This window comes from Rhinatrema bivittatum, chromosome 3 (genome assembly GCF_901001135.1).
Source record: "Rhinatrema bivittatum chromosome 3, aRhiBiv1.1, whole genome shotgun sequence".
Classification (NCBI taxonomy): Eukaryota; Metazoa; Chordata; class Amphibia; order Gymnophiona; family Rhinatrematidae; genus Rhinatrema; species Rhinatrema bivittatum.
The window spans coordinates 506,799,110-506,816,177 of record NC_042617.1 but is presented as its reverse complement, the minus strand read 5'-3'; the positions used below and the strand labels follow the sequence as shown (position 1 = coordinate 506,816,177).

At 42.5% G+C, this 17,068-nt stretch overlaps 1 protein-coding gene across 1 annotated transcript in view; it reads right to left on the bottom strand.

Moving 5' to 3' along the window:
- The window catches only part of KIF13B (kinesin family member 13B), a 428,508-nt gene that overhangs the window by 254,914 nt on the left and 156,526 nt on the right, over nucleotides 1–17,068 (bottom strand). The window contains exons 9-10 of the mRNA XM_029596896.1: nucleotides 16,889–17,023; nucleotides 436–548 (exon numbers count right to left, since the gene is read on the bottom strand). Of these exons, the coding sequence (XP_029452756.1) occupies nucleotides 436–548; nucleotides 16,889–17,023 (248 nt within the window). The remainder of the gene's footprint in view (nucleotides 1–435; nucleotides 549–16,888; nucleotides 17,024–17,068) is intronic.

Here is a 17,068-nt window from a genome sequence, read left to right as displayed (position 1 = left end):
GATATATATCAAAATAGATTGCAGAAGACACCTTCACTCATCCTAGTAATGTTCAGAATTTGCACCACATGTTGCTTCTCTTTCGGTCTAGTGTATTTGTGGCATCCCTATGCCCTTCCACTCCCATGTTACAGAAATCAGGGATTACTAAAGCTGCTTCTCATGATTACTCGCATCTCTAGAGAAATTCCAGGAGTTTAATGTATTTTTCCACCTAAATAAGAGAAAACTGGACGATAAAATGCCATTTTATGTTAGGAAGAACAGCACATGTCATGACAGACATGACAAGCAATTAGTTTTCATAGACTAGCCAGGAAGTTTCATTATCAATGTTATCAAATGTTTGATGTTCCAATTGCTACCAAAGACATTCGCGTAAAACCTGGAGCTGCATTTTCCTGTCAGGGGGAAGAGGAGTTCTAGAGGACTTACTTGTTGATGTTGCTTCCTTCCTTCAGCCTCTCGCCTGCAGCTCCGGTTTTTGTTGCTCTCTCGCTACCTGCCAAGTCCACCAGGCTTAGCTTGCTCACCTTCTCACCTGACGTCTGCAGAGAGGGAAAGAGACATGAAGGGAAATGCTTCAGCATTCACAACAAAGAGCTGCTGATCATCATTTCAAAATGGCATGCACTGCCACTTGTGGATGGACATGAAGACACGGACTAAAGCTTTCTTAAATAGTGTCATTGTAGTGTGGTTTCAAGAGCATTTAAGTCTAAGTTTCGGCGCTGGGAGGTTATGCGACTTGCTCAGCTTCACACAGTGAGTGATGGAAGTTTGATTGGAACCTAGTTCTCCAGGTTTCATGTTTCTTGCAGATAACCTTGGTAGCCCATTCACCCGAGCAGACTGAATAAGAAATGATCCATATACATTCTAGTTGAGACTAGGCTAGTAGCAGTAGTTGTAAAGTTAAATGTGATTGTGCTTCTTTGATAAAAGGCCAGTATACGGAAAGGAGAGTGGCTAAATATCTACAGAGTTAAATATAAAAATAAAAAATGTAGTGCAAAACCATAATTCAAATAAATACTTAACCTGTTATTTTCTGCACAACCTTTTTTTTTTTCCCCTCAGTAAAGGTTTTCCAGCCCATGTGTGAGACGCAACAGACATATGAGGGAAACAGGGAAAATGTCAGAAGCCTCTTTGGTTTCCCCATTGAGCTACTAGAGCTCTATTGCTGGCTGTCTAGGGCTCTGACACTTTTATGGGTTTTTCAGAAGCCCTAAACCCCCATCTTAAAGGCATTGGGGAATTTTTGTCTATACAGAGTCACTTGAGTGTCATTTTTAGAGATAGAGGGGAGTGGAAGTGGGAAGAAATATGTCCCTTCTTCTCTTAACCCTTTAACCCCAAAACAATACACTAAAACTTGAATGAGGGATGCCCATCTAGACCAGATGCCTATGCTGAACTGAGCAGCCTCCATAAATTCATGCTGATCAATGGTTCTGAATGTGCAGCTGGCAGTGCAGGGTTTATTTTATAAAGATGCTTCCACAAAAGAAATCAAAAGACAGAGAAGAGCGTTCATATCCAGAGACGGCCATCATCAGAGGGCGGCTCATAAAAAAAAAAAAGGAGAGTTGCTTGGGGGAATCTAAGGTAACAGAAGAGGCACATGCACAGACAGCGATCCAGCCAGATTTATAGAAAAGTGTAGGTGCCATTGTCTTTGGGCAGACATTTGCTGCAAACTGCATTTTTAATGATTTTACTGGCTGCTAGAGTCTGGTGCTAAAAAGCCCTCAAAAGATTAAAAGGGGAGCCCCCCCCCCCCCCACACACACATGCACCTCTGACCCTTGAAGACCACAGCATGGGGTCTTCCTGGAGCTCCTAGTGAATGAGATCTTCCAAGGGTTTGGGTTTTTTTTCCTGGCTCTTGTTTTCTCATACAGTGGAAGCCCATGATAGTGATTTTCCTAATACCAGTTATATTACCCTTCTCGTCCTTAAACTCCAGTTCCTTCCACTACCTCCAAAATTTCATTGCAGTGACCAATTACAAGGTGGCACTGGCTATTTTAACCAGTTATTTTAAACTTTCATGACTGCTCCAAAGTTCAATGCTAAATAGTCATGGCTATATTACATTGATTAGGAGAGCAATTCTCTCCTAATATTTCAACAGGTAGCCACTTAATCAGCACAGGCTCATTAATTTCAGCTGCCAAAAACTGCTAATCAGTTCTGTAAATCCACATTGCTTCATATGCAAGAAACATTTTATCATAAATCCCAGGCAGTATATACCATTCGTGATTTTCTAATATATCTAAAACAATGAGAAGAAAATGCCCTGGCCTAAACATACACTTTGATGCCATGAAAAAAAAAGGAATTAAATGGTAAAGTCCTTACCTGGTTCAACTTCCTTCTGTCAGACAGTCAACAAAACGTACATTTCACTGTCTACATGTCAGCACCCTGGATATTAGACTGTGGGGGTCCCCCAAAGCTCCATACTATCACTAAAATTATTCAACATACAGTTCAAGCCACTGGCACAACTGATGCATACCTTTGACATAAGAAGCCTACATGTGGATGATGTCCAGCTCATATTATCAATGGACCCTGACCCACAAACAGCTATTAAAGAAGCTTAGCACGTCTTACAGTCATCCAAAAATGGACAAAAAAACCCCCTATCTAAATCCAAACAAAACATATTCTTTGGCTCCAAAAACAAAACAACTTCTGGACCTTAAAATCCCATTTGGAACCTACAAGGTCCCAAGCTTTGATGTCATATTGGATTCAGAATGCACCATCCTCCAGCAAATCCAGGCAATAGCAAAGGCTGCCATTTTCAACTAAAATGTTTATGACGGTTACATCCACTTATCGAGAAGACAAAACTACTCACAATGGTCCATGCCACAGTAACCACACAACTGGACTACTGCAATGCACTGTACAGAGGTCTAACAGATACGATCTTCCATACACTGCAGTTAATTCAAAACTCGATTGCATGACTGATAAGAAAGTATGACATCACACCTGCCCTACAAAAACTATCAGGTCGATCCTGTAAGGCCGCGGTAATAACAGGGCGGCAGTGTCAGGCGCACCCTTCCTCCCCGCACGCACAGTTCTCTTCACTAACTCCCCGATACTCTCCTCTAATCGCATGCAAATGCATGCCGCGGCTTTAAAGCGGTAGGGAAGGGTTATGCCCGCGTAACCCATTTTATTGTATAGGTGCTTAATACAGCGCCTATACAGTAACCAGGGTGCGCTGGTACCTGTCATTTCAAATGACATTTGAAATGACAGGCACCATGAAGTGAAAAAAAAATACCAAAATATGTAAAAACCTGAGTGTTCAAAAAAAAAAAAATTTTTAAATACCTGTCGGAGGGCCGCGTGGGTCCAGGCGGCTGGCGGCGGGAGCCGGGTGGTCGTGTGTTTAATCTAGGCCGCGGGCGGGTGGGCGCCTGTTCCAGGCGGCAGGGGCGGGAGCCGGGTGGTCGCGTGTTTAATCTAGGCCGCGGGCGGGTAGGCGCCTGTTCCAGGCGGGGGCGGGTGGACACGCGTTAGTTCGAGACGGCCGGCGGGCGGGCGGTCGCGTGTTAAATCTAGGCCGGGTCGCACAGGCGCGCATTCATTCATCCAGGCGGAGGAGCCGGCGGCGAAAGCAGCCGGCTCCGCCTGAATGAATGCGCGCTTGTGCGACCCCTGCGATTCGGCGCTCAAGGCAGTCACAGCATTCATTCACTGCCGGTGGGGGCTGCCGGGGCAGCCCCCACCGGCAGTGAATGAATGCGACCCCTGCGATTCGGCGCTCAAGGCAGTCACATGCCGTGACGTCACGGCATGTGACTGCCTTGAGCGCCGAATCGCAGGGGTCGCACAGGCGCGCATTCATTCAGGCGGAGCCGGCAGCTTTCGCCGCCGGCTCCTCCGCCTGGATGAATGAATGCGCGCCTGTGCGGACCCGGCCTAGATTTAACACGCGACCACCCGCCGCCCACCGACCGTCTCGAACTAACGCGTGTCCCCCCGCCGCCGCTGCCCGCCTGGAACAGGCGCCCACCCGCCCGCGGCCAAGATTAAACACGCGACCACCCGGCTCCCGCCGCCAGCCGCCTGGACCCACGCGGCCCTCCGACAGGTATTTAAAAAAATTTATTTTTTTTTCTGACAGGTTTTGTGTGTCCCACATCATTACATTTTCTCGATCATCTCTGTATCGCTTTTTTTTTTTTATTGTTTTATTGTTTTTGAGTGTCTTAAGCGGTGTCGATGGATTTGTTACTAGACTCACAGTCCTAACTCCTACTAGGGGGAGGCGGTAAACTAACACGTTACGGCCGCAGCAAAACAGTGCGTTACTAATGAGATAACCTGAGCGCGCGTTACGGTATCGGAGGGGAATAGCTAATTCCTTCATTATACAGCTAATTCGTTCATTTACATGCCGGGTGGGGAAGGGTTACGCGTCTGTTTTAAGAAGCGCTACGGACGCGCGAAACTGGAGACTGTATCGCTGGTTTGCCTTACGCATCCGAATTGTGCGCAGCGAGCTCGTTACAGACGAGAAATCTTCAAATGAATGTTACTGTATCAAGCTGTATATCGGTTTCTAATACCTTACACAACAAAATAAAAAATGTCACTGATTTTCAAAGCTCTTAAAGGAGATGGCCCTATGGCAAAAGGCTATCTGCATACTTGTTTTCTAATCCACTAAAAGGTTCACTCGGATCCCCGATGTCAATTCCATTCTCAAAAACAATTAAAAGAACCTGAAACGGATCCTTCTCAAGAGCACCATCTGCCCTCTGGAATTCCCTACCAGTAGAGCTCCGAGAAATACCAGATTACTGTCATTTCAGGAAACAGATACAAGCCTGGCTTTTCAGTTAGGCCTTTAATGCCAAACCCAAAGCAGAAAGACACTGACTGACTATGGGACACTACCTAGCATCACCTCAAATGTCTTAGGCTGCTTAAACATGCTGCTATGAACAACATTCTGCTACATGTAATCTATTGCCAGAATTCATTCACTAGTAATTCCACTATATTTACAGAGCTCAGTCAACAGAACTTCAATCAGTATCTGTTGAGCACATTTTTTATTTCCATTTTGAGTGTTTAATTGCTATTTAAATTGGTACCACTATATTTATCTATTGTAAAGCTGAAAATGGCATTTTGCTCATCTGCTGCTATTTTAAGTTATTGGAAAGTACTGTGGGTAAATTTCATATTCAAAATGGCAGGTAATAAATCCAAATAAATAAAAATCTAAATAGCTGTCATTACTGGTGAGCTGCCGATGTCCCCTGCGTAGCCTGCCAGACAGAGAGGGCTGTGTGAGCACCTGTAACTCTGCTAGGATTTCCCGTAGCTGCAGCCTGCCAGATGGGGCGGCTCAAAGCGACCCACTGCCTGAGGTGATGGATGGGTTGGCATTCTCCCCTTCCCCCTGCAAAGTCATACGCTCAAACAAGATTTATTCTTGGATTTATTAAACCAACTTTCACTTTATACAAGAGCTCAAAGGCAATACATAACATGAAACAACAAATGGCAAACATAATAAATAACATTAACTAAATACATAATAAAATACAGTGCTTTGCAAGTCTGTTCACCCACTTGCACATTTTTCATATTCTGCCATCAAAAACAAACATATGTACATACACATATTCAAGCAAAGTGCCTTTCAATGATCTACACAACATACTTACACTTTCATCGTGAAAAACCAATTACAGAAATCATACAAAAATAATTTAGCATAAAAAATTAGGGTGAGGTGCTCTGTTTTATACTACATGAATCACTTAGCACCGAGACCAAGAAGATTTGATTCAGCTCAATTCCTGTGACTGGACACAGCTGGGAACTATTTAAATTATGAGCCTTGTTAAGGCAATTTTTTTGAAAGGAGCTAATCTGGGTTTGCATTGTCTTCACACCCTCTCTCACAGCGATCAAGATTTTTTGTTATATTTAATTACTTTTTTAATATTTCTATAACATTTTTTTTGTTTTATGGTGAAAATGCCAACACACAAAAGCTCTCTTTCCAGTTTTTGACTGGATAGGCAATGACATCCTCATTAATCAGATGAATGCTTTCCATGCCTTCTGGGCTGCAAAGATCCAAAGAGTTTCTTTAAGATCTAATGTTTGAGTTAGTTCATGTTCCACTGATATATTGCAAGCCCAACTAGCTGTTCCTGGGACATAGTAAAATGCAGATATGGTTTTTATCAGCTTTAATTTAGAAAAGCTGCATGTTCCACTTGCAACTGTTACTAGAAGAGTCAAAATTAAGCACAGAGCATTGGAAGTATCTGGAAAGATGGAAAATCATATCCTTTTTGGTATATGTACTCCAAAAAGTCCTTATATGTCTGGAAAGTCTATCTCAACCGTCTGGAGGGAGTTGCTTATCAGATTTATTTTCAATAGGATCTCATGCCACCTCACTAAGCTACACAGAAATTTGAATTTGCTTATATTGCTTGCAATTCCTGCTCCTTCTCCACATATTTTTTGATGCAAGTGACTTTTGTCAAAGTATCTTCCATAGCTATAGTTAAGAGGCATCATCTACCTCCCCACTATGGTTGCAAATAGACTTTCCCATCGTGTGGTGCTCAGTGGTTTCAAATGGAAGATTTGATATTCCCAAATGTTTGAAAATTTGCCATTGATTAGTGGATGCAGAACTATTCATACTCTGAATAGTTCTGAAGAATGTGAAAGCTTCATCAGAAACAGAGGCAGCAATACTCACTACCTAGTTCAATGAATGGGAACTGCAAAAGATAAAACTTTTTTTTTAAAAAGTAGCGGATTTAACTCCTTCACACCACTCTTTTTTTTCCTTTCATTTTCCTTTCATTTCCCCCTTTCCTTTCATTTTCCTTTTCATTTCCTTTCCTTTCATTTTCATTTCCCTTTCATTTTCCTTTCCATTATCATAGCCCTGTCCTCTCATATCTGCAATGTTAATGTCCATTTTCTTTAACTATTGAAGCAGTCATCTGTCATCTATGTTCATAAATTGCAAAAAATGTTCTCTGACAGTTGCTACAGCAGTTTCATTTTTTTTAAAGGTTCTTTTGCTGTTAGACAAAACGCACTAAGTCATTTATTCAATATGGCTGATATCAGTCCAGAATGATGGCATAATATTTTGCAGACTTCAGGTACTCCAAAATCATCTTTTTGATTTGCATGGCCAGCACAAGCATCAGACCGGGGGGTGGAGATACAAGGACATGGGCCCCCCTCCCATATTTGGCCAACTTGACTCCTCCCTCCCAAATGCTGTGGGAGAGGGATCTTCTTTAAAAAATGCATTGGTGGTAGTGGGACAGCACCTACTGCATTGTGCCTCACCTGCCTGCCTGCCCTGGATCCCCATACTTACCTCTGATGAAATTAAACAGGAGGAGGAGGAGACAGGAGCTTCACAGTGCCTCGGGCGCCTCCTTTTCCTCCTCTCCTGCCAGGTCCTAGCATCACGCTTCAAATGATGTCATTCAAAGCACGACACTGGGTCCCAGTAGAGGAGGAGGAGGAAGTAGCACATGAAGCTCTGCAAAGCTCCCGTTTCATCCTCATCCTGTTTAATTTTAGTAGCGGTGAGTGAGGGGATCGGGGCAGTGGCACAGAGGGAGTAACTCAGCAATAGAGGAAGGGGGAAGGTGCGGAGGGAGTGAACCTACCAGGATTGGGAAGGAGGGAAGGACAGAGTGAACTACAGATTGGGAGTAAGGAAGGAAGTGTAGGGTGTCCTGATCATGGGGAGGGGGAAGAGGGTTAATTGGGAATGGGAGGGAGAAAGAAAACTGGATTTTGAAGGGAAGGAGAAACGGAGTGAACTTGGGATGGGAGAAAGAGGGAGGGACAGAGAATAAAGCAGAAAATATCATATTGCTTCTGTATCGATCCATGGTGAGACTGCAGAGTCCTGTTTAGGGATGATATGCAAAGAAATTCCCACATGTAGACGTCTATCATATCACAGCAGAAATGAGCCAAGAAGTCACCAACACAAATGTCTAATTTTATCTAATTAACCAAGAAGTAGAGCACATCCCTAAACTATGGCTATCCTGACCAGATATTAACCGTATCTGGCAACTTGGCTACATGACATTACAAGAAAAACTCCTAAGAGCCCTATATGCAATAAAGAAAGCCCTGGCCAGTTCTAGCCACCCTGCAAAACTATTTTTTAAAATGCTTGACAGCATTGCAACAACAATTTTAGTAGATGGATACAAGATCTTATTCAGGATTTTAAAAGGGTTACGCACATAAGTTATGCACGTAACCCTTAAAAAAGCCCCTTGCGCGCGCCGAGCCTATTTTGCATAGGCTCGGCGGCGCGTGCAAGCCCCGGGACGCGCGTAAGTCCCGGAGCTTCGCAAAGGGGGCATGTCGGGGGCGTGTCGGGTGGGTGGTGCGAATTTTGGGGCGGGGCGGGAGGCGTGTCGGGGGCGTGGTCGAGGCCTCCAGACCAGCCCCCGGGTCGGGTGATGGCGCACCAGCAGCCCACTGGCGCACGCAAAGTTACATCTGCCTCCGGCCGGCATAACTTTGCCAACAAAGGTAGGGGGAAGGGTTAGATAGGGCCAGGGGGGTGGGTTAGGTAGGGGAAGGTGCGGGGGGGGGGGGTAGAAGGAAAGTTCCCTCTGAGGCCGCTCCAATTTCGGAGCGGCCTCAGAGGGAACGGGCAGCGCGCGCAGGGCTCGGCGCACGCAAGTTGCACAAATGTGCACCCCCTTGCGCGCGCCGACCCCGGATTTTATAGGCTACACACGATTCTTATGAAAACCGGCTTATTTTTGTTCGCGCCTGGTGCGCGAACAAAAGTACGCACGCGCGTAGATTTAGGAAATCTACCCCATGATATTTATCACGTCATAGATTTCACAAAATATACCCACAGATGTCAGTTAACTGTTGGAGACAATACACAATAAAGAACAAAGCATAAACATAAATGTGCAGACAAACTGAACTGGAAACCCCAACAAGTCAATTGATGTATGCAATACCATATTACCATTCCTCATAAGACATCAAACATTAAAATCAAGAAATATAAATCATGAATCAGTTTAACCATACTAATAAAAAGAATAAATATTTCACAACATCTGATGAACATATAATAATTTAAAAATGTTTTAGAATTCCCAAAAACAGAAATCAAATATTTTAAAACAGAAACTTAATGCCACCCAATAATTAAAACTAATAAAGATTAAAAAATATCTCCATACTTGAGATCTTTTAATTTCCAGTCACCCTGAGAGTGCACAGATTGGTGGAGGAGGAGGGGGACACACAAACTTTACCCTCTCTGCCACACACATTTATACATGTTCCTTTTTTCACACACTCTCTCACTCTCTCTCATACACAGGCTCTCTCCCCCCCCCCCCCCCACCCCCGACACAATTTATTTAGGTTTATATTCTGCCTTTCAGCTACTTCAAAGCAGATTACTTACAGGTACTATAAGTATTTATGTGTGTGTGTGAGCCTGTGTGTGACACTTAGGCTCTCACACAAATACACACACATTTTCATTCTTTTACACACACACACACATGCAGGGGCTCTTTATTTCATATAAGCAAGAAACTGCATGTAAAATGTACATTTCATTTAAAATTATTTATAAAAAGTAAATCAAAATATATATGGAAATCTGGTTGAAACTCACATTCTCTAGTACTTAAAACTAAAATTTGTTAGCTTCCTATTTAATTTTATTTTCAATTTAATAATTTTAAAAAGTATAATCAAGTAAATACGTTATACAATCAGAAAGGAAAAAATACATTTACAATAACAAAAAAAAATCTACAATTCTGATTTCAGAAAATAGGAACAGATTTTTCCTTGGGGCAAGGAGGTAAAGACGAGGCTGGAACCAGCCGTGAGCTATGCCATTCTTCCAAGAGTGAGCTGGGTTGGACTAGATTGGCCTAAGAGTCTTTGTCTGATGTCATATTCTAAGATACTGGTAGGATCAGATTTGGGATGTTGAAGTATTAAAACACTCCCTCCATTCCTTGTAGGGCACAGGCAGGGGAAGAAGTGATAAAGACAAAACAAAGGATGGATAAAGGAAGCACAACCTGACACTGAGGCCGATGCAAAACAGTGCGCTCAGCTGAGCGCCCTGTAACCTGTGGTTAGATGTGCATTTTGGACTCCTGTCCACAGCCTCTTATGCTATAAGGGGATTTATTTATTTATTTTATTTATTTACTTACTTTTATATACCGGTGTTCGATTTTACAAATCACATCGGTTTACATTTAAACAAAATTTGCAGGAACTTATGCGTTACCTTTGTCAAATACATTAAACATTTAAATATGGGGATTGTTAACAAGGGATATAAAAGAACATGGGGAATGGCTAACACTACGGGATGCACAAAGGGGAGTGCCCCTTTGTCGCGCCCCTTCAGTGCGCGACGCCTGGTGTTCTGGATTACCACCTCCACAATGCGCATCCAATGCACCATGAAACTAATAGTGCTCATCACAAGCAAATGCATGTCCATGAGGCTATCAGTCACCCCACATGCAAAAAAAAAAAAAAGTGCGCTCAATCCACACATTTTTATATGCAGAAATTAATGCCTGCCCAGAGCAGGAGTTAATTTCTGAGCACCCTTAATATCGTGGCAATATTAAGTCAGAGGACGGAAAAGTTTAAAAGATTAAAAAAAAAAATAAATGTTTTTTTAAAATGTGCTGGTGCTCAGGTTAGGGAAACGGACGCTCAGTTAACCAGTGTCCATTTCCCTACCCCACGGCTGTGCGCCGGTTAGGAAAACAGATGCCGATAAATTCAGCATCTGTTTTCTTAACCCGTGGACAGCCGACATCTCCTGGGCACCCGCTGCCAAAGAGGCGCTAGGAGCGCGTAATCAACCCTAGCACCTCCTTGGCAGCATGACCCCTAATTTAAATATTGCATGGTGCCCCCAGGAGAGGTGCCTGGGCGTGTTAGGAAAGCGGGCACTGAACACTCGGCGCCCACTTTCGGTGCATTTTTTTTTTTTTTTTGGCATGGGCCCCATTATAAGGCCATCGGGTAGCTGGGTTGGTACCAGCAGGCTAAAATTTCCCAGAAACCACCTGTGATGGTAAAAGCAGAGTACTGACCAGGAAGGCCACAAGGACCCAGAAGACTAGATTATTACAAAGCTTGGAGATAAGATATAAAGGGGCAGGCTTCCCAATATGTAAAACAGGCAACTGTCTAGGGACAGCTGCCCCACCACCAGAAATATAAATAAAGACTGTTGAATGTATGATGTAATCTATAACAATTACTCAAAACAACATCATATTATACCATCAGTATTTGCCGTAGCCTGTTAATTAGCTAGATAATGAGACCTCATATATACTATGGCAGGGTACCGGTGAATTAGTCCCTGGGTGCCAATAGTTCAGTAATGCGGTGATAGACTCTGCGTACACCGTCACAAAGTTATAATCATAGGTCTCACTAGATGATCAGAGTACCGACAAAGTGTAGTCGGTTACTAGGTATTAAAGGCAGTAGAAAGGATAAACACTTATCGTAGCATGTTTGGCTGTTATTGCAGTCAGGGACTCAGTACTGGCGTGTTGGCCCGACACGGCTCGTGTTTCTGGGGAACCTTCTTCAGGGGCCGCAGTATGCCAGTGCTGCAATATAATGAAGCAAAGTTAACATATCCCATGTTCAAGACAGACGCAATGCAAGCTATTAGTTGCCATAAACTTACTATTTTCCAGACTGCCCGCTTCTTCTGCTACTTGGCTGCAGCGATATTTTGGCAGCAGGATCCGCCATTTTAAATTGTTAATTATATACCTACCGCTGTGGGCGGGAACAGGTGAAAATGACGTCAAACCAATTTAGCTAGACCAGGAAACTAAATGAGCGAAGCCCATTCAACTGAGTCATTTAGACCAAGAGGTGTTACGGACATCAAAGTGAAAATCCACCACTGTTCACGAAGGTTGAGTATTTGTTTAATGTCTCCTCCACGTGGGCTAGGTAAAATCTGTTCAAGAATGGTCCATCGTAATTGATCAAACGTATGGCCAGTTGCAATACAGTGATCCACCATCGGTGCTTCCAATTTCTCCGTGTTTAAGCGGCTGCGGTGTTCGAAAAGCCGCGTTTTGATTTTTCTACTCGTGCGTCCAACATATGTTAAATGACAAGGACATTCTATTAGGTATACCACAGATGTGGAATTACACGATGTCTCCGAATTTTTGTAATAGATGCGACCTGTACGAGGATGTTTCCATGAAGATCCCTCTATGGTGATAGAACACATTTCGCAGTTTCCACAGCCGCGATGGCTGCCTTGCTGTTTTGTAGAGTTCCGTAAAGTGACAGCTGCATGTACAACCGAGTCCTTTAGATTCTTACTGCGTTGGTATGCAAAGAGTGGATGTTCTGAGAAGATAGGATGCAATTGTAAGATATGCCAATGTTTTTTTATACTTTGCATAATTAAATACGATTTGTCCGTGTGTGTAAGTACACAGATATCAGTTGTGACTGGAGTCCTTGTTTTGTACTGCAGAAGGGCTGTCCTCGGTGAGTGCCATGCTCTTTTGAATGCTGTATATACTGCACTATAAGGATAACCTCTCGAGAAAAATCTTTCCGCAAGTCTCCCTGCTTGTAGTTTAAAGTCTCTGTCCAATGAACATAAACGTCTAAGTCTGAAAAATTGACTGACCGGAAGACCTTGTTTAAATGCTGTCGGATGGAAGCTATGGTATCTAAGTAAATTGTTTCTTTCAGATTCCTTACGGTGAATCGAAGTGTGTAATTGCTGATTCTGAACAGTAATTGCTATATCCAAAAATGATATATGGGTGTCACTGTACTGTGTAGTAAATTTAAGGTCCTGATCCACTGTATTGATCCAAGCGATGAATTCCTGAAGCAATGCTAAATCTTGGTCCCAGAAAATAAGGAGATCATCTATATAACGGATCCAAAGTGCAACAGCATTAAACCAGCCTGAATTGTAAATATGTAATCTTTCAAGTCTATCCATGACTAAATTAGCAATGGAGGGGGCTGCCGACGACCCCATTGCTATGCCATGGATTTGAAGGTAAAATTGGGTATTGAACGAAAAATAGTTATTTTGAATCACTATTTTAGCTATTTCAAATATAAACCAGAATGGAATTCTAGAGCCTTCCATATTATTTTTCAAAGTTTCTTCAATAGTCAGCAAGGCTGTGGAATGGGATACATTGGTGTATAATGAAACGACATCCATCGTGACCAAAGTTGTAGTATCTGGTAAAGTTGAATAATCTGCCAATTTGTTCAGAACGGCCGTTGAATCTTGAACATATGCCTTCATTTTTTGAACATGAGGTTTAAGAAATTTATCAAGAAAGATGGCTAGTGGTTCCAGAAGGGATCCGTTACTCGATACGATGGGTCTCAATGGAGGGTCTGTTATTGATTTGTGGACTTTCGGTACCCCGTACAGCCGCTTAAACACGGAGAAATTGGAAGCACCGATGGTGGATCACTGTATTGCAACTGGCCATACGTTTGATCAATTACGATGGACCATTCTTGAACAGATTTTACCTAGCCCACGTGGAGGAGACATTAAACAAATACTCAACCTTCGTGAACAGTGGTGGATTTTCACTTTGATGTCCGTAACACCTCTTGGTCTAAATGACTCAGTTGAATGGGCTTCGCTCATTTAGTTTCCTGGTCTAGCTAAATTGGTTTGACGTCATTTTCACCTGTTCCCGCCCACAGCGGTAGGTATATAATTAACAATTTAAAATGGCGGATCCTGCTGCCAAAATATCGCTGCAGCCAAGTAGCAGAAGAAGCGGGCAGTCTGGAAAATAGTAAGTTTATGGCAACTAATAGCTTGCATTGCGTCTGTCTTGAACATGGGATATGTTAACTTTGCTTCATTATATTGCAGCACTGGCATACTGCGGCCCCTGAAGAAGGTTCCCCAGAAACACGAGCCGTGTCGGGCCAACACGCCAGTACTGAGTCCCTGACTGCAATAACAGCCAAACATGCTACGATAAGTGTTTATCCTTTCTACTGCCTTTAATACCTAGTAACCGACTACACTTTGTCGGTACTCTGATCATCTAGTGAGACCTATGATTATAACTTTGTGACGGTGTACGCAGAGTCTATCACCGCATTACTGAACTATTGGCACCCAGGGACTAATTCACCGGTACCCTGCCATAGTATATATGAGGTCTCATTATCTAGCTAATTAACAGGCCACCACCAGAAATGGCTCTCCTGAGCAGCTGCATCCTTAATTAAGGCTGACAACATTAAAGGGGAACCCCTCCGGACCTGCTGCAATTCATGATTTTAGAGTGGGACGCCTCCTCCTGGGTGGAGCTGGCAACTGGTGTAGCATTTCCCAATCTTCTCACACCCAAGGCACACTTATAATCAACAAAACTATTTTGTGGCATACCAACCTCCACAGAGTGGCCACGTATGGCCAATGAAAGAGCTAGGGAAGTACTAAGAGCCCCATCAGTCTCTCTTCCACATTTTAAAACAAAGGGAGAGAGGAGGTAAAGACACAAATGAAGTCATCACAATGGACTAGCTCCTTCTTTATTCAAGTACAGGATAAGGGAGAAGTAAGTGTAGTGTGGGCAGCCAGCTCAGTTAGATAGCTTGCACAAGACTTCAAGCATTCAGTTGCTCTGCTCCTAAAATATGGAACAGTTTAGCCAGGCCTTCCCCTAGACTCCACAGCACTGATTCCACCTCTAATATATGCCCTTCAGTAGTCTTCCTGACCGTGAATCCCACAAGGTTCACCCAACTTGCAAGCTCTACCCAAATGGGTTTTACCTTACTGAACTATACATATGCAATTTAAACCCAATGCACCCACTTCCTTTCCCACTTAACGTACCCCACTTCTTGTCTATTTACCTGCAATCTACCTCATAACTGTATCCTGTCTCAGGTTTAACCTTTTAACCTAACAAGAATTAATAAAGTTTAAAAATACAATGTTAAATAAGAGTTCATTACAATGTTAATAGGAGCTAGTTGCAATGTTAAATAAGATCTACTGAATGTTATAATGTAAAACTAGAAGAAGTTATAATGTAAAACAAAAAGTCCCTCCTTCTTGAACACAGTTACAATGTAAACCGATGTGATATTATAAATTGAACACCAGTATATAAAAACTAATAAATAAATAAATAGATATCCATTATTTGGGTACTTAATGCCTTTTACTCCACCTTAGGCCTACCTTTCGGAAAAGGCAAAATATCAATTTTTTTTTAATTGATTTGTTTCTTTGCCATTTGGAAAAGAATGGAAACAAAACTGAGAACAACTTAATGCCTCTGCATCAATCGATGGACCAACTGCACTTTGAATTGTGTGTGCAGCTGAAAAGTTAGAAAAGGTGCCGAGAAGGAGAACAAAAAGGAAAGAAGAAAGAACGGCTCCGTTTCTGAAGATGGGCTAAACAAGTTAGGGCTCTTCAACCTGGAGAAGAGATGACGAAGAGAATATGACAGAGATTTATTTAATCATGAGTGGTGTGGTAGAGAAAAATAGGGAACAATTATTTACCCTTTCAAATAATACTAAGACTATAGGATAACCCATGAAACTAACTGGTAGCAGATTTGAAACTAGTCAGAGATTAGTTTTTCAGTCAAAACACAATTAAGCTGTGGAATTTGCTGTCAGAGGGCCTGTCCTCCATAAAACCCAGCCTAGCTGGGTTTTATGGAGGACAGGTCCAATAAAACATTAGCTAGGCAGGCAAGGGGATCGCCAGGTCCTACATCTATGACCTTGGTTCATCGGGTTGTGTATGGGAAGAGTCCGATTTATATGCAACAGCTGATTGTGGATTATTGTCCTTCTCGTCCTCTGCGATGGGCTACTCAGCAGTTATCATCTATTTCTGGAGCAAAAGCTAAACGCTTAAGAGAGACAAATCAGGCCTTTTTTACAGGTGGCTCCTCTGCTCTGGAATGACTTACCTTGGTTTTATGCAAGATGTCAGATTATAAATCATTTTGAAAATAGACATTATGATTGTATTATTTATTTTGATATTTAGCTGCTGATTTACTTGTTATATATTGTTTAAATTTTTTTTTATTACCTTGTTTTATGTTTGATATTCTGATGACTAATTTGTTTTTTAGATGAAACTTTAAGATATTGTAATGTTTTTCTCTGCCCAGAACAAAAGTTTAATAATTAGGCATATTAGAAATTACTATAAATACATACATACATAAATATGAATGAGCAACAGGGAGGTGATCTGGGTACTTCCAAGTGACCTACACTGGAGACAGGATTTCTGGACTCTATGGACTATTGGTATGACCCAGCATGGCATGTCTTGTGTTCTCTTAGAGAGGTTTTGAAGCACAGTCCCAGTTTGTGGTTCATTCTGTGATTACACTTCAAAATCCAAAATGAATCTTTGGTAGAAAGAATTTTTAAACTTAATCCAGACAAAATTTTAGTTGTATAGAATGGTTTTACACATCTGTTAATCAGAAATTGATCGGTATGATTTTATGAACAGGACCGAAAGTTGCTGCTGGTTTGAACACGGGGCACCTTCTCCACACCTCCATACAGGCTCCATACAGGTTTGGCAGCTCTGAGTAATAACCGCATGTTCAGCCATCACAGGACATGAGTCATTGCTTTCCCTACCTCTCTATCTCCAGTTACAGGAGACACAAGCAACGCATGCCAAGGCTGACCAGGTTGGCAGCCTTCTAGCAAAGCCAGTTTCTAACTTACAGCCACAAGAATCTGCTGCACTTACCCCTGACTGGACATCATACAGGGTGTGTGTGAGGATGATGTTGAAGACTGCATGAGACCGACTGCTCTCCTCATTCATGTTGGTGGCTGCCACAGTTCGAGATTTGTTCCCTTCTGACATCAGTGATTCAATGTCCTAAACAAAACAATAAGAGCTATTCACGACAAGTGATGCTGCAGA